Genomic DNA, 27914 nt, shown 5'->3' with positions numbered 1-27914 from the left:
TCAGGGCACTGTCCGTTCCCATAGTCTTTCTCGAAGCAGCCACTGCCCTTTGGGATTCTCTGTCTCATAGTAGTCCTCCCCTGGAGACACCATGGGCTCCGGTTCAAAGAGCTCCGCATCCCATCCCGTATCTTCTCCTGAGAAGTTGAAGAGGATCTCTCTGGAGCTCCCCAGGCTAGAAGGGAGGAATGAGGCACAGGGTTTAAGTTCAGCTTGGCCAGCTGCACAGAGGGAAGGGATGCCTGGATTACCACCATGCCTGTGGAGACCATCAGATGGCTCCCCCAGTCCTGGGCTCTGGGGAGGAGCAAGCAGTGTTATCATGGGAACTTTGGATGGATCTCAGGTGGGCCTTGGCCTGGCCTTAAAGAAGGACAGGTGATAAGGACTGGGTCATGGTTTCACTAGGTCTTGTACCTGGTTTATTATTATGAGAGGAAAATGCTACCTAGGAAACCCTGATTCCATCAGAATTGGGTGACTTCTGTAGAAGCGAAGGAAACCACTGGATGAGTCTCTATTGGCCCTTCTGTTGGACAGGCAGGCCCCACAGCAAGGCCTGGGTTGGCCAGACCAAGACTTAGGAGCACAAGACTCACACCTGCATGAACAGGCACCAGGAGTGTGGGCTAGTGATGGTGACTGGTCCTGGGACAGGAGGATATGGAGGAGAGACATGGGAGGTGGTGGTAAGATGGCCCTTCAGGATAGGACCGGGAGAGTCTGGGGTTGAACTCTTCTTTCTAACCAACCAATTCCCAGTTCCAGAGAGGATTGCAAGGAGCAATAGCATCTTCTTCAATTTCCTCTAATAATAATCTGTTGAAAATATAGTTTGTATGTTTTCTCCATGGAAATAACACAAGTGGTAGACTGCAAAGGTATCCCTGAGCCAGGAATGAGCACAGCTAACTAGCAATTGAAGTCAAGAGAAATAAGGAAAAGTTATAATTGGTTTGCCCAAGATGGCCATTGCCCACAGAGATACCATAAGATGTCTCTCTGACTGTGGACTTCTTACTGCATTCAACCCCAAACTCTCATTAAAAATCTGTCGCGCACAATGTGTCAATGGCACTTGGGAACAATAATGAAAGAAGATGGCCCAAAACATGAGGGTTAAATGAGTCAGAGAGAAAGGGAGGGAGATTCAGAACTGAAGCTCTATCCAAGAAGACAATGGTGGACCATGCTATAATAGACACTATCAAAAAATCTTTAGAAATCCTGCTCCCCCAAAATACAATATGCAGGAACAATTTTGGCACATAGGATAGGCACTCCACACACATTAAGAACCACCCAGGGTCTGGAGGACACAGAAGCGTTTTAGTTCCAGTACTTAGCCCAAGCACTTACTCTTTTTTGTGGGCTTTGGGCTTAAATTTCAGGGTGTTGAATGCTCCTTCCACAGCCTTGGGCAAGTAAATGGGGTGCCTCTCCAGTCTCCTCTGGGTAGCAATGGTCCTGCGCTCCGTGCTCCTTCGAAACTGGCTGTCTGGGGTGTGGCCAGCTTGTCCAGCAATGTCCTCAGAATGTCTGCGCGGGGCCCGCAGGATCCAGTTGGAATGCAAGCTGTGCTCCCGGGAGCTGGTGGCCACTGGAAGAGAGAAGAGGGTGACCTGGGAAGGGAGGGCTGGGCGTCAAGAGGGGAAGAAGGCAAAGGAGAGGGTGGACGGGGCTAAGAGCTCACCGGGAATGGGTAGAGCCACAGTGGATCCTTAGAAAGGCCCCAGTGGCCAAGCAAGTAGGGCACAGGGGTGCTGAATATTCACTCCATCAAACACAGAGATAGAGGTCTGCATTATTGACTTGGAATCATGCTCAAAGTGTAATGTACATTGTTAAATGAAAGAAGACCCTATTTTTTTTAAGAAAATAAACTGGTGTGTGCAAGTGTGTGTATGTTTGTATGTTTGTGTGTGTGTGTGTGTGTGTGTGTGTGTCTGGAAAGGTCATGTGCCCCATGTGGGTTGTCTCTGGATGGTTTGAGGTCATACTTTTTTTTTTTTAACCTTCCTTATGTTTTAGCATGTTGTTTGATTAACTGGAGTTACAATTGACATAGATGGTTATTTTTACCAGGATAAAACAGTCATTTTGTGACAAAAGAAAAACATTTTCATTAAAAGATTGTGATTGTGAAGATGACACTTGCACCCTCAGTGGACTCTGTCATCCTTCCGCAGATGTTCTGCATTTCCCAGGACCCACTCCTGGGTGAGGGCTTCTGTTTGCTGGGGATGTGGGGCTGCATCCATGGGGAAGGTGAGCAAAGTGCCCGCAGGGTAGATTGAGCTCAGAAAATGGGGAACATGTCACAGAACCAATTTGAAAACCCAAATCTCACAGATGCACATCTACTGAGACCAGAACAACCACAAACCACAAGCATGTCCTCCTTTGGCCATTAGATTAAACCCCCAAGATTATTTAATATCAGTACCAGAAGCTGTTGCTAGGTATCTAGGTAAGAGTGGGGGTAAGGGCAAGTCAAAGTTTAAAGAAATGGACAGTTTGGGAATTTAAAAGTAAAGTAGGCTCAACTCCTCAACCTGTTAGAATTCTTTGCTCTCCCCAGTGATCCACCATGGTGAGGAGGGAGGTGAAGCCTACCCCTTCCCCTCCCTTCGCCCCAGGGACTGGCTGGGCCTGGGGAGGCTCCTGGGCCTCTCCTGCTCCATGCAACAACACCCACCACCGAGCTTAGGTAGGGTCAGAGGCCAGGTTTTCAAATATAGTTTATCCATACCCTTTCTCTTTTCAAAATTGTGGTGACATGTAGGTGACATCAAACCATCTTCACCATATTTAAATGTGCCATTGGGGTAGTGTTAAATACACTCCCATAAGCAATCTCCAGAACTCTTTCATGTCACTAAACAGGAGCTCTCTACACACCCTTCCCCATTAGTTCTGCTCCCTGTCACTTTTCCTCTCTTAGGAAAGCCTGACCCTGTCTCAGCTCGGTGGACCACAGGGCCTCATAGTGCTGGCTGGAGGCTGGGGTGGTAGCAGCAGGGACAGCCGGGTCCCCAGAGAGAACAAGCTCAGGAGCTGGCAGGGAGAGGGGTTCCCTTTAATCAGGAAGCGGGGACCCCATTGCTTATCCCGGAATCCTACTCACATCCCCACGCACTTTCAGCCCCTGGGTTAAGGTCTCTTCCCCAGCACGCACCATCAAAATCCACATCTTCATTCAGCAGGTTGGCCTCAGCCACCCGGGGTCCCCTCTCTGTATCCAGCTCTGCAATGATGGAGTCGAAGAAGGCGATAGCCTCGGCCACATCGGCACTGAACTGCGAGTATTTCTTTGAAGTTACTTTCTGCAGGAGATAAGAGGGGAGGAGGGCTGGCTGAACCAGGTTCCGAGGACCCTCAGGCACGTAAGCCAGAGACGCTGGAAAGGAGTAACTGTTGCTGAAACTTCATGAATATGGAGTCAAGAATTTCTGAGGTTTCGCAGGTAAGTGTGAAAGCCAAAATACAAGTGAACCATAGTGTCTATCATGAGTGAGTGAATGAAGAAAATGTGGTATATATTTGCACTTGAATATTATTCAGCCATAAAAAATAATGAAATCCTGCCATTTGCTGCAAATTGGAGGACATTACATAAAGTAAAATAAACCAGGCACAGAAAGGAAAACACCACATGTCCTTATTCACATGTGGAAGCTAAAAAGTTTGATCTCATGCAAGTAGAAAGAGTAGTGGTCACTTAAGGAAGGAGAGAGGGGAGTGGAGATTGAAGGATAATGAGCTGGAGACAAAGAATCACAAAATACGGTAGATAGGAGGAATAAACTCTATTGTTCAGAGCACAGTAGGGTCAATATAGTTCACAACAATTTATTACGTATTTTAGATGGACACAGGACCCTTATTTTGTTTCTTTAGTTTTCTGTGTGTGTGGTACTGAGGTCAAACCTAGTGCCTCACGCATGCTAGGCAAGCGCTCTACCACTGAGCCGCAGCCCCAGCCTTACTATGTTTTTTTGTTGTTGTTGTTGTTGTTGTTGTTGTTGTTGTTTTACTTTTATTTTTATTTATTTATTTATTTATGTGGTGCTGAGGATCAAACCCAGGGCCTCACGTGTGCAAGGCAAGTGCTCTACCGCTAAGCCACAACCCCAGCCCCATTATTATTATGATGATTTTATAAAGAACTAGAAGGAAGGAGTTTGAAGTTTCCAACACAAAGAAATGAAAGATGTCTAAGAAGGTAGAAATGTTAATCAACCTGATTTGGTCATTACACTTTGCAGACTTGTATTGAATTATACCCCATATATGCAATTATTATGTGTTAATTTTTTTTTAAAAAAAAGGTAAATTTGATTAAGTGCCCCATTGAAGGAAGTTCAATATTCCAAGTCCATAAGTGCTGTGGGTCAACGGATTTCTAAATATCTCAGGCAGGGATAATGAAAGGACAATAAGATCTATTTCATTCTTGTTCACAGATTTGTCATCAGATATTAGAAAAAAAAAATAATGCAAGGAAGATCAGTGGAGTAGAATCAGGGGACCAAGAGGGAGGGAGGAGGAAGGAGAAGAACCGGGAAATGAAGGTGACCAAGCTATGTCATTTATGAGCCTGTATGACTATATCACAGTGCACTCCAATTTTATATCTAACTATAATGCACCAATAAAAAATAAATAGAAGGAGACCAATAGAGGAGATGAAAGTGAGCAGAGGGAGGAGAGAAAATGGCCAATTGGGTCCCAATCATGGGATAAATAATAATAAGTAAGAATTAAATGAATCTATTCAGTGTCTAACCAAGTTCCAGGCTCTTTGTTGACTTGTGCATGATCTCAGTTTGTTGGAATAACTTTCAGTTTACAGCTAGCAGCTAGCAGCTATGAGCAGCTCAGATGCTTGAAGAATCTACACTTGTTCAGGCCTGATAGGAACGCCTGCAGGATGGGAAGCTGCAGAGGGCCGTTAGTGAAACCACAGCCTTAGCATTTGTGGTTAGCGTTGCCAAGATGCCAGGCCAGGAAACTGATGGCCAGGAGCTTCGACATGGAACGTCTAACTTAGAAATCCCCTCCCCTAGGGACAAAGACCCTTCCTGATGATAGCAATATTTAGAACATCCTCATAGTGTGGTTACATTAGGCAGAAGATGATTGGCTTATGGATACTATCTTGCTTGTGTATGATTGACCGGCACGCCCCACACTATAACAATTGTATGCATTCCAAAAATAAACTGAGCTACTGGACGACGACCTGAGGTGGGTCTCCACCAGTTCTCTCACCATCTCCCGGAGTCTGTGTGTTGATTCCCTATCTCTATCCCCTGCGACAAGGTAGCCGAGCAACTAATTGACCAGAACCACAGCATCAGTTTATCATCCTCTTGACCACGACCCACACAGAGCCTGCCAAGAGCACCTGACACTGTGGAAGTCCAGCACCACGTAGGCTAACAATCACAGATTTAGAAAGAAAGAAATAAACCACTAGCCTAGAAATTGCCACCTCAGTCTCTGTCACCAGAGCTGGTGGGCAGTAGCCCTTTCAGCTGTGCACTCGTTATTCCAAATACATAATCATGTTGCTTATTTCCAAAACTCTGAGCTTTAGGAGTCCTGCTTGGGCCTCCCAGCCACACATGACGCTCTGGCTGTATGTGGCAGTCATGCCATCCCAGGCTCCCCCAGGCACTCGGGACGCCAGCTTGTCCACCAACACTGCAGAGCTGCCCTTCTGGACCCTACCAGGAGTCTCTGCTGGGCTGTGCAACACACCATCATTATAAAATTTGCTTCTGTTACAAGAAGTTTGGGTCCTGGTATGGCTGGAGTATAAGTCATCATCTGCAGCTTTCTGGTGTCATTAGCAACTGGCCTACACCTGCCTGTGTGATCAAGTCCCATCTCAAAAGAAGGCTTTTCCCTGAGATCCTTTATGGAATGAAGTAAGTGCATAAGCGAATGAATAAGCAAATTGTTTTCTTTCCTTGCTTAGCCCTGCCTTCCTTCCCTGCAAACAAAAGCACCTGCCCCTGTTCCAATCCAGAGCCCGGCCCTGGGAGGTGACTCGTGGATAGTCTGTATCTCCCTCGACATTTTCAGGGTGACTCTGAAACAGCGGTGCCCACTCCCAGCTGGATATAGAGATTTTCTGTGTCTGGCCTCTTTGCAAAGGAATGAAATCAGATAATCCAGGGACTCCAGGGCTTGGGGGAGGGAGACTGGCTCACCAATCCCCACCTCAGCAACTAATCCAGGATAAAAAGCTCCAACACCAGTCTTATTTCCTGGCTTTGCAAGAGCAGAGCTCCATGATGACAGGGACACAGGGGACAGGATCCAAGAGGACAGGATATAGATCAATGAATACAGAGGACAAAAGCTCTTTCACTAAAGAGCTGAGACTCCTTGTGTCCTTGAGCACATGCTTTTGCACCTCCTAGTGCTTAGCACACAGAGGTGACCCTGCTCCTTTCATCTTGCCATTGAACGACAACATCCCACACAAGAGGTGCACCTTCCCAGCCCCAAATCCAACCTAAACCACCTCCTGGACAAGCACTTCTCTGCTTGTGTTCATGCAGGGTGTTTGCTCCCTGGGGTTGATGTCCAGCATCCATCCCTGGACTTCCTTCTGGTTTAGGCACAGCAGCTGCCCCCGTGTGTTTAAACGTCTGGGAATTTTTATCCCATGTCCCACAGACTAGGTGACCAAACATCCTGGCTTTCTCAGTAATCACCCCAGTATATGCCTGTTACCCCCAGCATAATTATGAATAGCACCTTGTCTCACTCTCAAAAGTGACCTGAGTTAGAGGACAAATTACCTCATCCCTCTAGTTGTACTATCTCCTCATTTCCCACAATGAGCAGACTATATCTGTTTTATTATCAAGCTTCTTCATATGTGCATAATTATTTCCTAACTCTTCATTTAGGAATGAAATCCAAATATCGTTGATCACCAATCCTTTAAAAGGGATTTCTTCAAGTTCCTTATTTTCTTTCTTGCCCAAGTCTTATACGCAATATCTCATTGAAAGTTTCCAGGCATGTTTATTTAAGATGAACTAGGAAATTCAAGCACTTCTGAAAAGATTTCAGTACAAAATCCTTCTAGGTCTTAATGATTTATTTTCAAATCTTTCATATTTGCCTTGACCAGATCTCACTTACTTTAAAAAAAATCAACTTTTTAAAATATCCAACTTGGTTTTGTAGAAAAAAAATTTTTACATACTTATATTGCATCATTTATCATATTTAATTAGATTATATTATAAATTATAATGATAAGTCCAAGGACATAAACCAGTTTGGGAAGAAATATGACAATTTTAATAAGTACATATTAAACTTGTGAGGGCTGGTGAGTACATAGCATACTCTAGTTCTTAAAATTGCTTCCTTCTAAACATTTCAGATATAAAAATGTACAGAATTGTCCTATGAATTCTGGGAATTCTCACCATCACCAGCTTCAAAATTCATAAACTTTCTTCCATATTATTCACCTATCATCCTACCTCTTTTTTAAAATAAAGCCAACCCTAAAAAATATAATTTTACTCATAAATACTTCAAACTGTATCTTGAACATAGATGTTTTCAGCCATTCACAATATTATGATGTGCAACAAAATTGATAATTTTTAAATATCAGCAGGTAGCCAGTCTGCATTCTATTTTCCCTGACTCGAAAATGTCTTTCGCAAGTTCCATGTGTTCACATTAGGATCCAAGATTGACATTTCTATGTTTCTGAATCTCAAAAGAGACTCAAATGTTCATCTTGTACATTTCCTACTCCAGACTTGAATTCTGTTATTTCTCCAACGAGCCTTATTTTTAATCAGAAGTGGCATAAAACACTAAAAAATGTTTTGTGTATGCCATTTAATTGTTGAAGAATTCATATCATTTGTTCTATAGAATTTCTCACATTATAGATTTGACTCACTCCCTGGTGGTGTTGGTTGACCTGTTCCTCCATTTACGACATTCCCTATGGTAATAATTCACTAATGATGATCTATACCACATATCAGGAGGCACATAGTACACATTTTCCAGCTTTATGTTATATGGGTTTATATGTTTGTATGGATTTGTGTGGTGGTGCTTGACCCATCTAATTTAAAGTTTATCCTCAACCTTTTTCTTAGTGATTTTAGAGTTGTTGTCTAGATCCATTATTTTATTACTGATTGCAAAGTGTTGATGCTTTTTTCTCCCCAGTGCTGGTGATTGAACCCAGGGCCTCATGCGTGTTAGACATGATTTTTCTAATTCTACATTCTTTCTGCATTTATTAGCTGTGTTTCTGGTGTGAAGAACTTTCACCAATTATCCATTATGTTTAGAAACAGAGAAATAAGTAATTGATCCTTTCCTCTCATTTATTATTTTTAAAGAAATGAATTGATATCCTAGAAAGTTCCTAAGACAACTATGAGCCCAGGTTTTGGGAAGGCTGAGGCAGGAGAATCCTAAGTTTGAGGCCAGCTTGGACAACTTGTAAGACAATGTCCCCAAAATAAAAAAGGGGTGAGGATGTAGCTCAGTGGTAGAGCACTTGCCTGACATACACAAGGCCTTGGGTTCAATCCCCAATACCACAAAAAGAAAAAGATGATCAATGAGGTTCATTAGTTTGTTTTTGGTATCATTACCAATTCAGGGATTTTAAAACACCTGATAATGCCTTTTCATCAGTTCTAATTATCCTTTTTAATGCTCAAAATTGTCCTATTCTTTGACAGGAAGAACCCTTTCAAGGTAGATCCTGAGTTCCTTTGACACAATCTCAGCATCTTTGAGAGCTTCCGAGCTTTCAGACATAACACAATATCCAATGTTCCTCTTGTACATTTCCTATTCCAGACTTAGATTCTGTTATTTCTCCAAGTCAGAAGGGGCTTTTAGATAGCACAATGTATATGTTAGGGGTTTTTATTGGGCAGGATTGTCATTACTTCTAGGCCTTTACAATAAACTAGAAAATATTGCTTATTGGAAAAAAAATAATCTGGAGTTCATACTAATATCTGTGATTCAAATTACAACAGTGTATTTGCCATTCCTCTCTCCCACCCTTTGTATTACTGCTATAATGCATTTTACATTTAATTATGCTCTAAAACCACAATACACTGTTCTTATTTTTCCTATAGACAAAGAATTTAAAAAGACAACTCCACAAATTTTATTTTTACCCTCTTCCCCCCAAGGCTCTTTATTTCTTTGTATGCATCTATTCTGTTATCACATTCCTGCCTCCTGAAAATCACCCTTTAATATTTATTGTACTACTGGTCTCCTGTCAATGCAATGAATACTCTTGGTTTATCTTAGAAATATTTATTTTGCTTTCGTTTTTAAAGGTACTTTCACTCTGCATAGAACTCTGCCTTGACAGGTACTGTGTCCCCCAAAGTTCAATATAATTCCCAATGCAACAGTTGAGAGGTGGAACCTTAAGATGTGATTAGGTCATGAGGGCTCTCCTTTTATAAATGGATAAAGCCATTTTTGCAGGAGGGACTAGTTATTGAGGGAATGAGCTCCTGATAAAAGGATTAATTCAGCTCCCTAGCCCCCTGTCTCTCTTTTATGTGTGTGTTTTTTTCCCTATCTTCCTTCCATCATGGAATGACATAGCAAGAAAACCCTCTTTAGATATGGGCTCCTGACCTTGAACTTTTGAAACTTCAGATATGTAAGAAATAAATCTATTTGTTTATGAATTAACCAGTCTCAGGTATTTTGTCATGGTAACATAAAACAGACTAAGACAAAATAGATTTTGAGTTTTATTTTTGTCTTTCAGCTTTTTAAAAGAAACCATTCCATTGCTTCCTGGATCGCATCATTTCTAATGAGAAGTCTGCTGTAACTTTTTATTCCATGTTCCACTGTAATATGTCTTTTGTCCCTTGTCTTTTCAGCAAATTTATTACAATGTGCCTAGGTTTGTTGTTACTGTTATTTATTCTACTTGGTGTTTTCCAATCTTCCTCTATGGTTTTAGTGGGTGATGTTAATTTTGGAAAATTCTCAGCCATTGTTTCCTCAAATATTTCTAGCTCTCCCCCATCTTCTTCTCCATTTACGTCTATATTAGACTACTTGGTGCTGTTCTACAGTTCCTGAATGCTCTGTTCTATTTCCTTATGTTTTCTTGGTGTGTTGTTTTGGTAATTTTTTTACCTACCTTTCCATCTCCAATCTTGTTAATTCCTTCCTTAGCTGTAGCAAGTACTGATGAGCCCACCAAAGAGATTCTCATCTTTGATACTGCACTATCCATTTCTAGCCTATTTGATTCTTTTTTAAAGTTATCATGATTTTATTGGAATTCTCTATCTGATCTTACAAGCATTCTGCCTTTTCCACTAGGGCTTTTATCATATTGATCATTGTTTTGTTTTGTTTGTTTAATTCCTGTCTGACCTGATGGTTCCAAGGTCTGTGCCATTTGTGAATCTGGCTCTATTGGTTTCTTGGTTTCTTCTTCTTCTCCTCCTCCTCTTCCTCCTCCTCCTCCTCCTCTTCCTCCTCCTCCTCCTCCTCTTCTTCCTCCTCCTCCTCCTCCTCTTCCTCCTCCTCCTTCTCCTCCTTTCTTCTTCTCCTCCTTCTTCTTGTCCTAAAACTCATAATTATCTGTTAAAAGCCAGATATTCTGTGTAAGGTAGTAGATATTTATAAGCCTAAATATCTACTACCTTACATAGAATATCTTACCTAGAAATGTTTTTTGCTGTGTTAGGCCTTTAGTTTGATTCTCGATCATTCTAGATCATTTACATGGGATTGTTGCTATGGTTACTCTCAGGGTCTCTTAGACTTTAAAGTTTTCTTGAAAAAACTTTTGTTCAAAGTGGTAGCTGATGGTCCAGAGTTTCTCCTCAATGTCTGCTGCATCCTCAGTTTTAGGTCTTGCCTTTATGCTACCTGTGGAAGAAGGTCTCTCTCCATGTTCTCACTCCTCTCTTAGCAATAGTCAGTATACCACCAAATTCTTGTTTGCAATGGTGACAGGAGGCAGAAGGGCATTCACTGTTTTTCTGAGTAGGCCCCAGTCTTGGGAAGGCCCTGGGTCCTGGGGATGCAGCCTATTCAGTGGCCTTGGCCTTCTTTTGGCTATAGTTATAAACATCCTTCTCACATTCCCCTCCTCAACCAAAGTTTTTGCTCCAAAGGAAGATATAAAAACATAATCCTGTCAGGTATCCAAGAACTTCCCTCAGCAGCTGCTGTCCCCTCCCCAGGCCTGCACCCCCAGGGACACTTCCTCAGGACTTTTCACCAATCTTATGTGAGCACTCACTGGAGGTCATGGGGTAAATGTGAATTCTACCTATATTTGCAAGCCTCGGGGACTCCTCCTCTCTCTCCAACTCATACTATGCCACCACCCATTTGCTGCCAATTTTAGGTGGGATCTTCTCCACATCTATTTGTGTCTGCACCACCTAGATAGGTATAGTCATCGTTGTCACTCCATTCAGAGTCCCTCTCCCCTTAGATTTTGGGCTGGCTGCTTTTCCTGAGAGCTCAACTCTCTCATGGTTCCAAGAAAAATCACAAACTTGAGTGTATATGGGTTTGGTTTCTCTTCTTGTTGTTGTTAAAGGGATGGAAGTGATATTCTTCTCATCTCTCTACATCCTGAACAGAAACTGTTTTTCCAGTTCAAATTAAATATAATGGGTTTTATGCTTAAATTCCTAATTTACATGTGTGTTTTTCTTACACTGAAAATCTTGGCTCCATGTGAGATTAACAAAATTGCTTTATTTCTGCCACAATTTTGCATAGCCTAGATAAAAGATGAGAAGGAAGGGTCCTTGTCATTTGAAATTTGAGGGCTGTACTGAAAAAATCATTCCCCACTTCCTCCATTATCATCAATAGCTTTAACTATGTATTTTTACCTTTCACATGTGGTCCTTGATTGTTTTGGCATTTTTATATTATTTTTATTTTTCATATAGTATGAGGCTACTTTATATGGTGAACTAAAATTTTTCCCAATGCCCTCTATTTAAATAATATAAATAAATTGTGTATAAAATTGTTTTTAAAAAGTTGCTAGCTTTATATTACTATGTATAATAATTTCAAAATAACACCACCAATATTAGCCCATTGAATGCAATTTAAGATTTGTGTGTGTTTCCTTGGCATGTATAACTAAAATTCTCTTTTAGAGTCTCTTGAAATTCTTTTCTTTGTGATCATGCTGTTGAGTTGGTAATCATTTAGGTTCATATGCACCAGTTGTTTTTCAACTTTTAATGATTGTTTTATTCTCTTTTGATTTAATGCTTTAAAAGCTTATAACAATATGCATAGTTTCAAATCCAAAACTGTGACTAACATTCAAGACAGAACTTATTTCCATTTCAGCCTTTTTCATCTTGTTTACTCCATTCTTTCTCTAGTGTTTTGTTTATTTTCCCATCACTTCTTTTTGGCAAGATAAGCAAGCATGAGTTTATATCCATATTTACTCACTTAAAAAAAAGGAAGGAGCATACAACATACCTATAGAAATTGCTTTCTTCACTTCATGTAGCCAGAGGTTCACTCCCAACAGAGAGAGCCTCCTTTTCCTTCTTAGTAGCTGCATAGTTCTCCATTATACATCTGTACTGTAGAAACACACAGCAGCCCCCTTGTTGATGGATCTTTGGGTTTTTTGCAGCCCCCTGCTACAACAATTAGCATTACAGTGGAGAGTCTTGTGCATATGTAATTTTGAACCTTGCCAGTAAGACCATAGTTTGGTGTGGATCTGCTTGTAAGTGCCCAGCTTATTGTGAGTATGTTTTAAAGAGAGAACTATAAGTAAGCATCAAGTGATCCCGCAAGTTAGTTTAAAAGGGGTTCAGAATAACCCTTTAATAAATGAGCTTTGATTAACTTTTATAAAGTTCACTTTGAAATGCCCCCAAATGGATTTTGTTTTGATTTTCTCCATATCAAGGGTCAGCCAGAAGTCAGGGTCAGGACTGTCCAAGTCCTGGCTTGATTTTAACCATTGTTCTGCCTTCACCCAGTTTTCATGGAGCTTTCTGACCAGCATCGTTGGTGACCCTTCCAGCTGCATTGATAGAGGTCCAGGATTCAGGGCTCAGGTGAACATCACAGGAAAATCTACTTTACAAAGAGGGGGTGACACGAAATGGGACTTGAGTCATCATCCTCCCTGGGTGAGACCCCAAATAGCCTTCCCTCCTTGACTCAGAACTTGAGACAAAAGGAGACCTCGTCTCTCCCAGTCTTGACTTTTCTGTAGCACAGAACTTTGAACTTCTCTGGAGTGGCTGAATGGAATGCAGTCTGCTTCCTGATATAACGTGGCTGCGCCTGAGGTTTGCAGGGTCCCTCTCCCATCAGCCCTGAAGCAGCCCCAAGGAGAAAGAATATTCTGTAAGAACATCTGTATCGCATTGCTGTCTCCACTCAGTCGCCTTTCACACGTCACCTTCTGTGACCTTAGGTTACCTTTTTCCAGGCCTCCCCTGTGCCACCCATACACCCCGCCTGGGTCTTGGGTTACTTCCCCCAGATGAAATCTGTTTTTTTCCAAATCAAACTCTATCGTCTTTCTCATTTCAATTTCTGAACCCCAGAAGGCAGTTTCTGAAATTATTCTGCATTTTTTTGTCAGCCTGCCATCCCTCCTGGCTTCCCCTGTCCTCTGGGTACCTACGTTGCCCCTTCTCCAATCTGTCCATGTTCTTCCGGGTTCTATCTGTATTTGTCCACAAGAGATCGGAATTCTACAAAATGAACTTCCTGTTATAAACAATAACACTCTGTCAAAGGGAAGTGTAAGGGGACATTCTAAACCCACCAGTTCCCTCATCCTGGGTCAGCTCATGTATCACCTCGCCTCTGAAGTTTTCATCGATTGAAACAGACAGACCGGGCACACTTTTCTATGCTCATGTTCTGCCTTGTGTGAACAGGTACACACATTGTGTTAGACCCTCCATAGTCCTACCCTAGACTAGTGATCCCTAACCTCTTCTTTGAGATGGCTTTGGCAAATGACACTCACAATTACAACACAACTCCTTTTAATAGATGCTCCCTACCAGCTGCTACATACCTGTGTCAGGCTGTAGGATATTGGAAACTCCCAACATTCTGATTGACATTCTACCGGCTTCTTTTCCAGGAAACTTAACACACCTGTGTAACGCAGGCAGCGGTGCTTAGAGTGACTGCTTCAGACTGTGGGCCGCATTCAGGCAAACATGTCTATGAGCATCACATGCCTACTTCTATGCTCAACATGCTGTAAAACTATTTATGGAGTGAATGAATGTACACTCCTAAATACAATACCTAATGTTATGGTTTGGGTATGAGGTTCCCCCCCCAAAAATCTCCTGTGTTAACACAGGAATGTTCAGAGGTAAAGTGATTGGATTGTGGGAGCTAGAATCTAACCAGTCTATCCTAGTTTGAATGGACTGACTAGGTTGCAGGTCACTGTAGGCAGGTGGGATGGGGCTGGAAGAGGCCAGTCACTGGGTCTTGTCCTGGAAGGGTGCCTTCCTTGTGGCTTCTTCCTTCTCCTTCTCCTCCCCCTTCTCCCTCTCTCCCTACCCTTCTCCTTCTCCTTCTTTCTGTAAGGGGAGCACTCTCCTCCACTGGGCCATCCCACCATGATGCGCTGCCTCACCTTGAGTCCATAGGCATGGAGTCCACTATCTGTGGACTGAGATCTCTGAAACCATCAGCCCCAAATAAACTTTCCCTCCTCCAAGTTGTTCTTGTTGGGTATTTTGGTCACAGCAATGCAAAAGATGACTAAAACACCTAATATTTATATTTTACCATCAATCGGGGTGCTTCTAATTTACACTTTTGGATTTAACGTGACACAATTTTAAGAACTCTATACAGATGCTACTCAGTTTACGATGAGTTATATTCTGGTAAGTCCACTTTAAGTTGAAAATATGAGTTCAGACTACTGAACATCATAACTTCACCTAGACTAACTTAAATATGCTCAGAACATTTGCATTAGCCCTTGATTGGACCACTTCATCTAACACAAAACCTATTTTATAATAAAGTGTTGAACATCTAATGTAATTTATTGAATACTGTACTGAAAATGAGAAACAGAATGCTTGTATGAGAACACTTTTACACCATCATAAAGTAAAAAAAAAATCATAAATTAAATCACAAATTCTGAGGTCTATGCTATGGAGTACTGATAATACTCTTCAGTTTAATTATACCTATAAATCTGAACATTGATATTGGTTATATAATTTCCAGGATCAAATGTGAAATGGATCTGGATTGGGAAGATGCTTTTTTTTCCATTGAATCATTCAATCTGAGTGAAATTAAATGCATAACAATTCAAATTTATCCCCAAGAAATGTAATATAATCAAAATAAGCTTTTAGGATAAACCATAAGAGACCCAACTCCTGCATCCTCCTTGCCTTCTGCCACTCTTGAGATGGATATTGAGGACCAAGTCAAAAGTAATATTTATCTTATACTTTGTATACAATTAGACATATGAAGAATTGTGCTCTATATGTGTGATAATAAATGAAATGCATTCTGATGTCATGTATAAATTTTTAAAAAGTAATATTTATCTTATCTCTTTGACATAATTGCACTTAAGAGAATAGTTGAATGGGGGTTTATGAAAAAATAAGGGGATAGATATGAGTAACAATCTATGGTAGATATGGTAACAAACTATAGAATGAAAGCATAGTCACTGAAATTTAAATGCATATGCACAAATACCCATCTACAAATTTTTGATTGATTAGCAAAATGTTCAACTTGACAGGGCTAAAGAAAAAATCAGTGATGTAGACAACAGAGCTGAGAAAATCAACACAAAAAGGAAAAAAAGTTTTAAAAAAACTGTGAAATAATTAAACATTTCTATTATAATTAAACCTTAAAATAGTTTGAAGAGTTTAGCTGTCCATCTTTAGTAACAGAGGTACAGGCTCACAGGTGCTACCTGATAGCTGTAAGATAATTTTTCTCCCAGCTTTATAATCCACCCATTACTTTTTTTGCAGTTACATGGTAACTCCTTTTCTTAAACGTCATCGAAATGATCCTTTATAACAAAACACTGTGAAAAAAGTTGCTCACATTTATCAAATTTTAAAAGCATAACTAATAGAGTCGAATTAGTACCTTTAAACAGAGTACAATATCTTTTCATACAATAAGTGAAACGTTTGAACCCAAAGACAGAAGGGAAGGAGTAGTCAATAAGTGGTGATGGAAAACTTCACATTTGGGAAAAGTTCAAGTTGGTTTTCAGTTCCTACTATTATCAAAATTAATTGCGAATAGATTTTTAAAATGAGTTTTTAACAATAAAAGCATTTAAAATCAGGGAAAGAGGTGAGTTAAGTATGCAATTTACCTTAAGGTATGGAAGGAATTTCTAAAGTGAAAACAATGGAAGCAATAACAAAGTAAAAAAAAAAAAGTTGGCATATTTGACTAAATAAAAATCAGTAGCATCTGTCTATCAGAAAATGTTCTATAAGGGCTGGGTTGTGGCTCAGTGGTAGAGCACATGGCTAGCATGTGTAAGACACTGGCACTGGGCTCAATTCTCAGCACAGCATATAAATAAACAAAATAAAGGTCCATCAACAACTAAAAACACATACTTTAAAAAGAAAAAAAACTTGGAGAAAATATTTTTAACACATATGGCAGATAATGGGCTAATATCCTTAAATAAAAAGAATCCTTATAAATAAATAACAAAAAGTTAACGCAACCAAAAGAAAAATGTATAGACATGAATGGACAATTCACTAAACAAGAAGGATGCCAAAAGAAAACAGGCCACTTTTCACTCAATAATTGAAGCACCTTAAAATAATGCCATTTATCTATCAAATTGTCAGACTTTTAAAATTAATGACAATACTTGGTGCTGGTAAAATACAGTAAGCATCCACTATTGATGAAAATGCAAAATGCATCTGGAAAGCAGGATTGTGAGAGGGAGAAAAAAATAACTGTTTTTCTTTCCTCTCCTCTCACTCAGCAATCAATGCAGAAGGCTTCTATGACCAAACATGTGGAGGTGTCCCCATGCATAAGAAAGCAAGCAATTCTGTGACTTCGGGGTGTCCTCTGATTCCATTCACTTCTGACTCTATCTGCCTGGAGATAGGTGAGATCTTACAGTTTGAGGGCTCCGCCCCCCAAGACTGCACCCAAACATACACGCTTCAGATGCCCCAGATTGTTGCTCTACCTGTGCTTCTGACCTACAGGTTATAAATGGAGGCTCCCACAACCCCTACTGAGGTTCGATTAAGTTATTAGAGAGGCTCACAGAACATTCTGACATCTGTTACAACATGGATGAGCCTTGAAAATGTTGTGGTCAGTAGAATGAGTCAGACACAGAAGCACAGAAACATGTTTGCTGTTTATTATAAAGGACATTACAACAGAGATGAACACCAGATAGAGACAGCTGGGACAAGGTATAAAGGAGAGGATAAATAGCTTCCATGTCTTCTAGAAAGCATCAGAATCCAGAAACTTGCATGTGTTCTGCTATCTTGAGGCCTTCTGAATCCAGACTTAGTGTTTTTATGGAAGCTTTATTACATAGGCACAGTGGATTAACTCATTGGACTTTCATGATCAATTTACCCTTCAGCCCCTCTCTACTCCTCAGAGCTTGAGCTGAAAGTCCCAGCTCTCTCCTCCTGCCTTGTGACCAGCCCAATCCTGGAGCTTCCTAGGGACCTCCAGCTATCAGTCTACTCATTAGCACACAGAGACACTGTTTTGTAGACTCCAAGGAGTTTAGAAGATGAATTTCAGGAAACAGAGCAAGACCAAATATATGTTTCACGATATCACATATATGTAGAAGAATCTTCAAAAAATTAATGACCTTTTAATCCTCAACCCATTAATCACACTTCTAGGGATTTATAAAAAATGTCTTATGGATCATAGAGTAAGATTTATTTATTTATACTGTTTAATAATTGTCTAAAATGAGTTGTTAAAATTTTTGTTTACAAAAAGTGAAGATGGTAAAGAGCCCACAATATATAACATTAAATGAAAAGAAGAGAATACAAAACTATATATGTATGAGCCACATTTAGTAATCACAACAAATGCAGTAGGGAAAATGATTGGAAAAAATATACACCTAAATAATTACAACAGTTATTTCCAGATGGTAGGATTCTAAAGTTATTTGTATTTTCTTCCTTATACTTACTGAGTTTTACAAACTTCCTCTAATGAGAAAATGTAACTTTATCATCAGAAAAAGATTTATAGCTAAAAAAAAAAGATGTCCTTCTGACGAGCCCTGGTCAATTACCCACTGAATATTTTAATCGTTAGGGTATGATTCCATATGAATATACTCAAACTACATTCTATTCCATTAAAAAAAGTGGAGGGGCTGGGGATGTGGCTCAAGCGGTAGCGCACTCGCCTGGCATGTGTGTAGCCCGGGTTCGATCCTCAGCACCACATACAAACAAAGATGTTGTGTCCGCCGAGAACTAAAAAATAAATATTAAAATTCTCTCTCTCTCTCTAAAAAAAAAAAAGGTCAGCCCTCTAGTTATCAAAACCACTGACCTAGGACTTTTCTGGATCTTCCATCAAACTTCATAACAGTTTCTTTGAAAACGGAGATTCTCAGGCTTTTGGTTTATTGAACATCTACTGTGTGTCTGAAACTGTGCTAGAGATTCAAGATAAAAAGATCGATAAGATGCAGAGTCTGCACTCAGTGAGCTCACAGTCAGTGGCAAAGAGAAGCAAATGAGCTGTTATAGTGGCTGTGAGAGTGTGGGGAAGGACTCAGACACAGGAGGAGGAAAACCCACTGAGATGGAGTGTGGCTATAGGAAAAGTCTCCTGGGAGGTGCTCACAGGGCAAGGAGTTAGCCAGGTGGAGAGGAAGGGGAGTGGAGGAAGTGTTGTTTCCAAGCAGAACAAACAGCTTGTGCTTTAGGGTAGATTAGGAAATATAATTACACATCCTGCGGCTTGACTGAGGGGCTGTAGTAATCAGATGCTGGGTTATCAATCATTATTACACTGTCTGCCATCTTGCAGAGAGCTCTGCCAAGCATAATGGAATACTATTTGCAGCTCATATTGAACTTTTACTGCCTTTCAACTCTGCAAACTAGAGATGAGCCAAGTGAGAGAGACTCCCCCCATCCCCTAGTTAACCCATGCTCACAGAAAATCTGCCTTCTAATACCACTGTATTTGCAGAAGTGTCCCCAACAGATCCAAAGAATAATTCCTGGCAGTGTGAAACAGATTCAGAATCTGCTTCTCATACTATATTTAATTTATCTATGGATGATTTAATCTGTTTGTAGATTAATTGGATTCAGAACCTACTGCCATTGAAGAGAAAGAGCCTTCTACCTGTTATTGACGTGATCCTATTTTGTAAATCAAGACTGAGGGAACTCAAGTGAAAATTGATTCTGCAAACTAACTGTTGTCAGAATGAAACTATTTTAAATAAAAACCCATCACTTTGGGGAGGCTTTTGCCAGAATGCAACTAGTTCTTTTGAAGTCATTCTTATAGTAGGTGAATTTCTTTAGTCAAGTACATTTTGCAACTAGTTCATTCAGGCAGACATACCAAGAATCCCAGCTGCTCAGAGTTGCATGATCCAGGGAAGAATTAATGAGGTTTCTCCTGACTGGTGGGTGACCAGTAACCCTGGCCTTGGAAAATATCTAGCCCAAATTATCTGGGCTGCATGGGGGTGTCTCTGGGTAGGCCAAGGGTCTATCACAGGATGTTGTAGCCTGCCCCGAAAGCCCTCCCCAATCCTGGCCTGGCTCCATAACCAACATTCCTGAGGCTCTTCTCTGCAGTCCACCCAAAACACAGTCCACTTATATGTCCCTGTCCTTATAGTGGAATGTTGGCTGGGTACCTGCTCATCTGGCTCTAAAGTATAGACAGTAGTCCTCAGTGAGGACCCCAAATGCCAACAAGCACTCTTGTCAGAGACAGGGTAGTCCCACGTTCTGACACCTGTTACAACATGGATGAGCCTTGAAAATGTTGTGGTCAGTAGAATGAGTCAGACACAGAAGCACAGATACATGTCAGTCAGCAACAGACCACATACATGGATGACGGTGGTCCCATGTGGTTGTATCCATGTGACATCTGAGCTGTCTTAGTTGGTGTAAGGATGCTTTATGGTGTTTGCACAATGACACAGTGGCCTAGTGTCATATTTCTCAGAATGTAGCCCATGACAGCCTAGGAGGTACCTGGTATGGGCAAATTCATGGAGATAGAAAGTGGAATAGAGACCAGGTTAGCAGATCAGGAATGAGGAGTTAGTGTTCAGTGGGTACAGAGTTTCTGACTGGGATGGTGACAAAGTTTAGAAACAGGTGGTGGTGATGACTACTCAACATTGTGAGTGTATTGAATGACATTGAATCATATACTAAAAAATAGTTTGGTAATTTTTAACAGTGGGTGGGTGGCAGTTCTGGGGATCTAACACATACTAAGATCTATCTCTGAGCTACACCTCAGCCATCATTTTTAAATTTCAAAGTAGTTCTCTTAAGATAGTAGAATGAGACCGACACTATTACCCTATATACATGAATGATCACACTACTATACAGCCAGAGGAATGAGAAGTTGTGTTCCATTTGTGTATAATGTATCAAAATGCGTTCTACTGTCATGTATAACTAATTAGAACATATTTTAAAAATATTTTTTAAAGTATCTCACTTAAAAAGATTGTTTTAAAGAAATAATTGTCAGACCTTGTATTAAAAAAAATTCTCCTGATTCCTAAATAGAGTATTTATAAAGCTTCTGTGATCTTTTAAGGAATTCATTTTCCAGTACACTACTAGCAATACTTATTTTGTTTGGTAATAGGAACCGAATCCAGAGGCACTTTACCACTGAGCTACTTCCTCAACCCTTTTTATTTTTTATTTTTACTTCCTAAATTGCTTAGGTTCTCGCTAAGCTGACCTCAAATTTGGGATCTTCTTGCCTCAGCCTCCTGAGCCACTGGGATTACAGGCATGGGCCACCTACCCAGCTCTATGAGTAATACTTTTATAAAGTGTTTTAAAATATGTTAAGTTTTCATTGCCTTTTGAATGAGTCAACATGGGTTTGTATAAATTGTAAACTGGAAAAGTTCATGGAATCTAGTGTCTGGCAATTAACAATTTGAAAGCTACTTAGTATTATATACTTTTACTTTCTTAAAAAATTGATGCAGGCCTGGGGCTGTAGCTCAGAGGCAGAGCACTTGCCTAGCATACGTGAGTCACTGGGTTTGATCCTTAGAACCACATAAAAATAAACCAATAAAATAAAGGCATTCTGTCCATCTACAACTACAAAAAAAATTTTTAATGATGCAAAATTGTTTAAAGAAAAGTGCCTAATTATTAACAGTAAACACACATTATTACCTATAATTTGAGAACACTAGAAAGCACCCACTTAAGGAATGACAAGGTTTTGCCATGTTGAAAATAGTTAATGTTATATCATGTTTATTTGACACATGCCCCCTCAAAAGTTGGAAAGGGTGATGAGAATGTTCTACAATTAGACAGTGGTAAAAGCAACACCACCATGAATAGACTCAAAACCATTGCCTTGTATGCTTTAGAAGGGTGAGTTTTATGTATATAAATTAAAGGGGTTTTGTTGTTGTTGTTATTTGTTTTTACAAAGGACACTGTTGTTTATGAGAAGGAGAGAAGAGAGAGAAGTCAAATGCTCCAAGCCCCTCACGATGCAGGTGGCTGGGCTGGAGCTCAAAGAAATAAAAAGAAACAGGAAGGCAGGAGAAGCCTGTCCCAGAGGTAGACTATTTGGGTGACCCCAGAACCAATCACAGACAGAGCACTTGGCTTTCTAACATGCAGGACATGGCGGGGCGTGTTTGCAAGAAACACTGGGGGACAACTTGGTATAGTTTTCTCTGGGAGAACCACATCTTTAGGGGATTTTGACAGACTGTTGGAAGAACCTGTGCTCCATGCATATCTCAGGCCTCCAAGTCCACCCCTGGGCTCAGAGGGAGTGGCAGAAGCCTCAGACTCAAGGATAATCCTGAGGCCTTTGCTAAGACTGGGTTCAAGGCTAGGGCAGTTGTCACAGCAGGGGCTCTGAGAAACTCCAGAGGGAGCTCTGTGCTGGTTTTATGCCTTCCTGTCTCTCAACCATGAGCCCCCCTTGCAGACAGGGATGATAAGTGTGAGTTGATGAATGAATGAATGAAGAAATGATTTATTAATGAATGTCTACTAAAATATTATTGAGATCATTACCAATCCCATCACACAAAATTCCCTGTATCAAGTACCATATGAGAAGCATTAGAATTCAAAGTTAGGGGGAAAAAAAATCTCCCTTCCCCTAAGCAATAGATATGGTCCTTTTTTAGATCATCAGAATTTTGAAGTGAATCCAGCCATTTCCCTGCAAATTTGCTCTGCAAATTTTTTTTGAGTGGTCTTGATTTTCTGTGGATTTTTTTTTCCCCTCTCCTGATTTTCCAATTTCTACTGCTACTTCATTATTCTGATGTGTGGCTCATCTCAGATGTTTGTGAAATGAGCTGGGAGGTTTAAAACTACTTTTTGTGGAAATGATTTGAGGACACAGTACCTACCCGTGGTGACTGGGCCTGCATTACTTCCCCAGCTCTCTTCCAAGAACCAGTCAAGAAGTACAAAAGTAGGTGAACAAACTCAATATTCCAATGCTGGGAAGACTTGGGGTGAATGAAATCAGGGGTAGCTATGAGAGGGAAATTTTACAGACCCATGGAGAGGAGACAACTTAAGCCAGGCCTTTCGGTCACTTCTTTCCAGCCAGGTTTCTCTGGGTGAAGGGAGCCCAGGTCATGCAACCTCCTTTGGGAGACTCCTTCTGCTGTGAAGTGCCCCCCAGAAGCTCAGGTGTGAGACAATGCAAGAAGGTTTAGAGGAGATATTATTGGATTATAAGAGTCTTAATCCAGCATTGAGTCAATCCCCTGATTGGGATTAACTGAGTGGTAACTGAAGACAGGTAGGATGTGGCTGGAGGAAGTGGGTCATTGGAGGTGTGGCCTTGGGATATATAGTTTGGAACTGGTGAGGTCTCAGCTTCCCTCCACCACATTCTTCTCCCACGAGCCCCAAAGAATGGAGCCTGCTGTCTCTGAACTGAGACCTCTGAAACTATGAGCCCACAAATAAACTTTTCCTCCTCTATAATGGCCCTGGTCAGGTCTTTTAGTCACAGCAATGAAAAAGCTGACTAAAACACCTTCCTAGCACCATGAGTATAGCAGGTGGGTACCTCCCTGACCCCTCTCCCTGACTCAGGTATGCCCAGGTGAGCAGGATAGAGCAGAGTCCTCAGTGGGTCCTGAGGTGCACACTCTGACATCTTGTATGTTATACAGGCTCAAAAAATGTTCCCTGGGCTGGGGATATAGCTCAGCTGGAAGAGTGCTTGCCTCGCATGTACTGGGTTCAATTCCCAGCACTGGAAAAAAAAAATGTTCCCCAGTTGAAAGGTGCTATGGGACATGTACTAGAGGGTGAGTTCTGGCACGACACAGACTGACTTTACATCGTAGCTCTTTGTTCATTGGGTACTTGGCCTCACGTAACTGCTCCACCATGTCTCTGAGCCCCAGTTCTCCCATCTGTAGGATGGGCTGATACCTAGCATGTGGGGTTTGGAGGATGATTAGCTGTGGGTTGTTCCGATGGTGCCTGGGCTGTGGCACAGAAGCAGCAGGTATGGAGAACACTGTCATTGTTTCTCTTCATTGTCCCAGAGGAGGATCTCGCTCTGTTGGTTCAGAGACTCTACTTTACAGAACAGGACCTGTTTCAAATATGCTGTCCCACTGCCATGCACATTGTGCCCTGTATTAGAAATTTGAACCTTTGAGCACCCAAATAATGAATCCCAAACTGTAGCTCATGCCCAACATAGAATCATAAAAATGATCACATATGGATTTTTGTTGTTCTGATTTTAAAATCTTGGAGAAAGTATGTTTCATTCATTTTTTGTGACAACTTCTTATTCTGAGGGAGAAACAGATCCCACAGGGCCTGGCTGGGCCCCCACCATATGTGACTCCAGAGGCACTTCCCAGGCTCACCTTCCCTTTAGTTTATCCACATTTTTCCTTCCCTTGACCCACATGGGTGCCCTTGTAGGCTCAAGGTATCTCCAGGGGGCTGGGATGGCAGACCATCGGGCACCCTGGTGCTTCATGCCTGAGACCCCAGTAGCCTTTCAATTAAAATGCCTTACTTCACAGCATTAAAAAAGTATAGATCTTGACCCAGTAGTACTTTTGAAATCAAGTTAGCATGTTGTGACCAAATTTTGAAATAGAATACTTTGAAAAACATCAGAATGCCAAGCAAGGAAAGGAGTTAAGTCCATTTCATGACAATTTTATTTTGGTTGTATGTTTAGGTAAACTAAGTCAATATCTAAAATATATGTAGGAGTTCTGTGGCTCTTAATCAAAATAATTTAAAAGCCATCTTACTTGCAAGAAAGGAACAGGCAAGGAGACTTGGGCTCTGTGGCCAGGCAAGGGGCTGATATTTGGAAAGAAGGAAGGAGGAGTTGCCATGTGTCCTGGGTCACTTAGAACATGGCTCACTCCCTACATAAAGGCCAGCTCCCTGCTACCTATGGCACAAAAGACAGCAGACTTGAAGTTCACAAAGCATCTATGAGTGCTGAGTGGTGTCCATTGCTCCAGGGAGAGAAAACTGCAAAAGTTACCGTTTCTAGTTCAAGTACCCCAGTCTCAGTGCAGTCCACCTGGGGAGACACGCATTTCAACAAACCACAGTAGGATGTGGTGCGCACTGGGTCAGAGAGGAGTTCTAAGTCTGGAGAAGAGAATAGGGCTAGTTCTATAGATGAGTCCATGTATTTCCAAACACATGTGTTTCCAAGTGACGGTGCCAGGGAAGGCTCTGTCCCAGGCCTCTCTCCCAACTTCCAGTAGCTCCTTGGCTTGTGGCTGAATCGCTCCAGCCTCCACATGGCCCTCTCCCTGGGTCTCTGCTTCTTCACAAAGCCATCTTCTTATTAGGACAGCAGTTGTATTGGATTAGTGTCCCCTTTCTCTGGCATGACTTCATCTTAACTAATACCATCTGCAATGACTTTAGTTATAAATAAAACCACCTTCTGTGTCTCCATAATAAGGAGACAGGGAAAAGAACAGGGTTTGCTTTCACCCTTGAGCACCAGCAGGGTTTTCTACCAAAGAGGAAGGCTATGGCATTCCAGAGGGGAGGAACCTCCTGGTGGCTGCCTCTGAAGTGCACAGAGACCACACACATTCTTGCACAGTAAGCTCAGTAGGCAGCTCTTTCTGGAGGAGCCACAGGGAGGAAAGCAGCTGATCCAAAGGCTACCAGCTCCTGCACCTAACATTCTGAGTCAGTCAACACTAGAGTATCCAGAAGTACCAGCTAGAGTCACATGCAAGATGTTACTGACTCCTCACAAGGGATATTAGCATTTCCATGTCTGTGCTACTGAAATAGAGGCCCAGAAAGGTAAACCTTGTTTGGCAAAGGCACACAGCTGGTAAATAGAAATACCTTGGTCTGATTGACTTCAATGTCCTTTTAAGACTTTCCCCTGATGACACCATGGTAAGAGGCATCTTCTCAGAAGATCCACGCATGGTACATGTCTCTGCCCCTCTTCACAGCCACTTCATAAAGCTAGAGATGGCTGTTCTACTTCTCTCCCTTTCCTCTATTTGCAGATAGCTCAGAAGGAAGGACGCTAGGTCCCACAAGGGTTAGTTCCATTTGCAGGGCACAGTGCCCAGAAGGAATCTAACCATAGTTTAGAACCGAAAAATACTCAATCTGGAAACAAGTCCAAAGGCCCTGCCACCTTCTCTCTCATCAAAGCTGGCCCCAAAGTAGGGGACATCTGTCCCACAAATCTACAGCTGGCTGACCACAGGATCAGCAGGGGATCCAGATCTAGAAGGCTTTTGTAGAAATCCCAACACTGACATACTTTTGCAGTTAAACGATTATTTAAATGGCTCCCACCTGGTATTAAATGCAGATAGCTGAAACCTGTTGGGTTGGGCCAAGCCCTAGAGATTTGATAGCAGTCCAATCAGTCATTCAACATTAATGCACCTTGGGTGCTGCAGGACACTCTGGCAAGACAGTGAGGGAGTGGGAAGCAGGCCGGCTCTGGAGACCCTCTACTCCAGCCATTGCAAAAAAATGATCAAATGGAAATATTCAGCCAAAGACCCTCAAATTATAGGCATTAAAAATAAACTAAATAAACTGGAAGAAATAAAGAACAGAATAAGTAAGTGGATGGGGGGGTCATAACTGGAATCAGATGACCTAGTGAGTCACATGCAAGATGTAGGACAAGATAGGGTCCTTGAGCCTCAGTTTACCTTCCATGATACAGGACTTCCTCTCTACTTTTCACACTGGCATTATTTAAATAAAAGAGCATTTACAAAACTCTGTGGTAAGTATAAGTGACAAAATACATGCATGTTTTCTTTCATTAATTTCATGTTTGTGGCCTCCAGTGTCCAGCAAACTCATCTGGCAACTTCCTGCAAGCCAGAGACTCTCTCTGTGCCTTACTTGAGCCACTGGAACACCTGAGCCCAAGGTACTGCTGGACTAATCCCCTGGTGGTTTGACTGGCCTGGGACTAAGCACCTAGATATTTGAAATCATCTAGTTCTGCAAAAAATTCTACTTTTCCCTGGGATTTTTAAATATGATCATAATAACACTTGAAGAAACCACAATAAAATGCTGAGAAATCATTGGCCATCATCCAAATGCCATGAAGCATTATCTCTTCTGTTAATTGGGCTGTAAGTGACAGATGGAGGATGCAAATTCAGAACCACCTGGCACCCAGTCCATGTCCTTCCCACCTGGGTGCTCTTGACGCCATTAAATTGCTCTTCCTGTGTCCCTGGCTTTTAAAATAAGCAAGGGATTAGCCACCACTCCCAGACTGGGTAGTTGGCCATAGGGAGTCTTTAAGGACTACTGACCCATTGATTGGGGTGGGTCTGACTTATTAAGCAAGTGCATGGATTAGACGTTTGCAACAGGTATTCACAGCTCCTGAAAGAACTCCCATCTAAACTGTGCAGCTCGGCAGTATTTTTTTTTTTTTTTTAAACCAGGAGTTGTACCCAGGGGCACTTAACCACTGAGCACATTCCCCCGCCCCCTTTTTATATTTTATTTAGAGACAGAGTCTTGCTGAGCTGCTCAGGGCCTCGCTAAATTGCCGAGGCTGGCTTTGAACTTGCGATCCTCCTGCCTCAGCCTCCAGAGCCTCTGGGATTACAGAGGAGCACCCCCCTCCCCCCGCGCCCGCACAGCATTTACCTTTATTTCTTTGGAGGAGGATTGGCCAGAGGCCTTTTTGCCTCCCTTGGAGGATTTGGAGGAGGTGGAGGAAATGCCCTGCCTGCGGTGGGCCTTGAGGTCGCTGAAGCTGTTGAGGTACTTCTTGCGCAGGGCCAGCAGCTCCTGCAGGTACTGCAGACAGTCCTGGGTGCGCGAATACATCCAGGCCCGGTCCTCCTCCTGGGGAGGGTAGTACAGGCTGCTGTCCATGCTGCTCGTGCTTCTGTACTTCTTCAAGGACTCACTGAATTTCTCGCCGTGGTCCCCGACCACGTACATGGAGCTGCTGCGAATGAGCCTCACGGTGGGACCGGCTCCGTTGCAGTAGGGGCTCTCCGCTGCAGCCTTCCTCTGCCGGCTGGAGCTAAAGATGGAGTGGATCTTTCTGAACAT

The 27914-nt window shown here is 41.8% G+C and overlaps 1 protein-coding gene across 1 annotated transcript; it reads right to left on the bottom strand.

The window, feature by feature from the left end:
- LOC308655550 (uncharacterized protein C13orf42) lies at positions 1-27914 on the bottom strand (the record flags this gene model as incomplete). The annotated part of the gene is made up of 4 exons (XM_081305621.1): positions 1-175; positions 1360-1600; positions 3179-3326; positions 27501-27914. The coding sequence occupies 4 exons, from the start codon at positions 27912-27914 to the stop codon at positions 1-3; spliced, it is 978 nt and encodes a 325-aa protein (XP_081161747.1).

This window comes from Spermophilus citellus (assembly GCF_964194105.1).
Source record: "Spermophilus citellus genome assembly, chromosome: 1".
NCBI lineage: Eukaryota > Metazoa > Chordata > Mammalia > Rodentia > Sciuridae > Spermophilus > Spermophilus citellus.
Note: the sequence above shows the minus strand (reverse complement) of the source record. Positions and strands in the feature narration are given on the sequence as shown.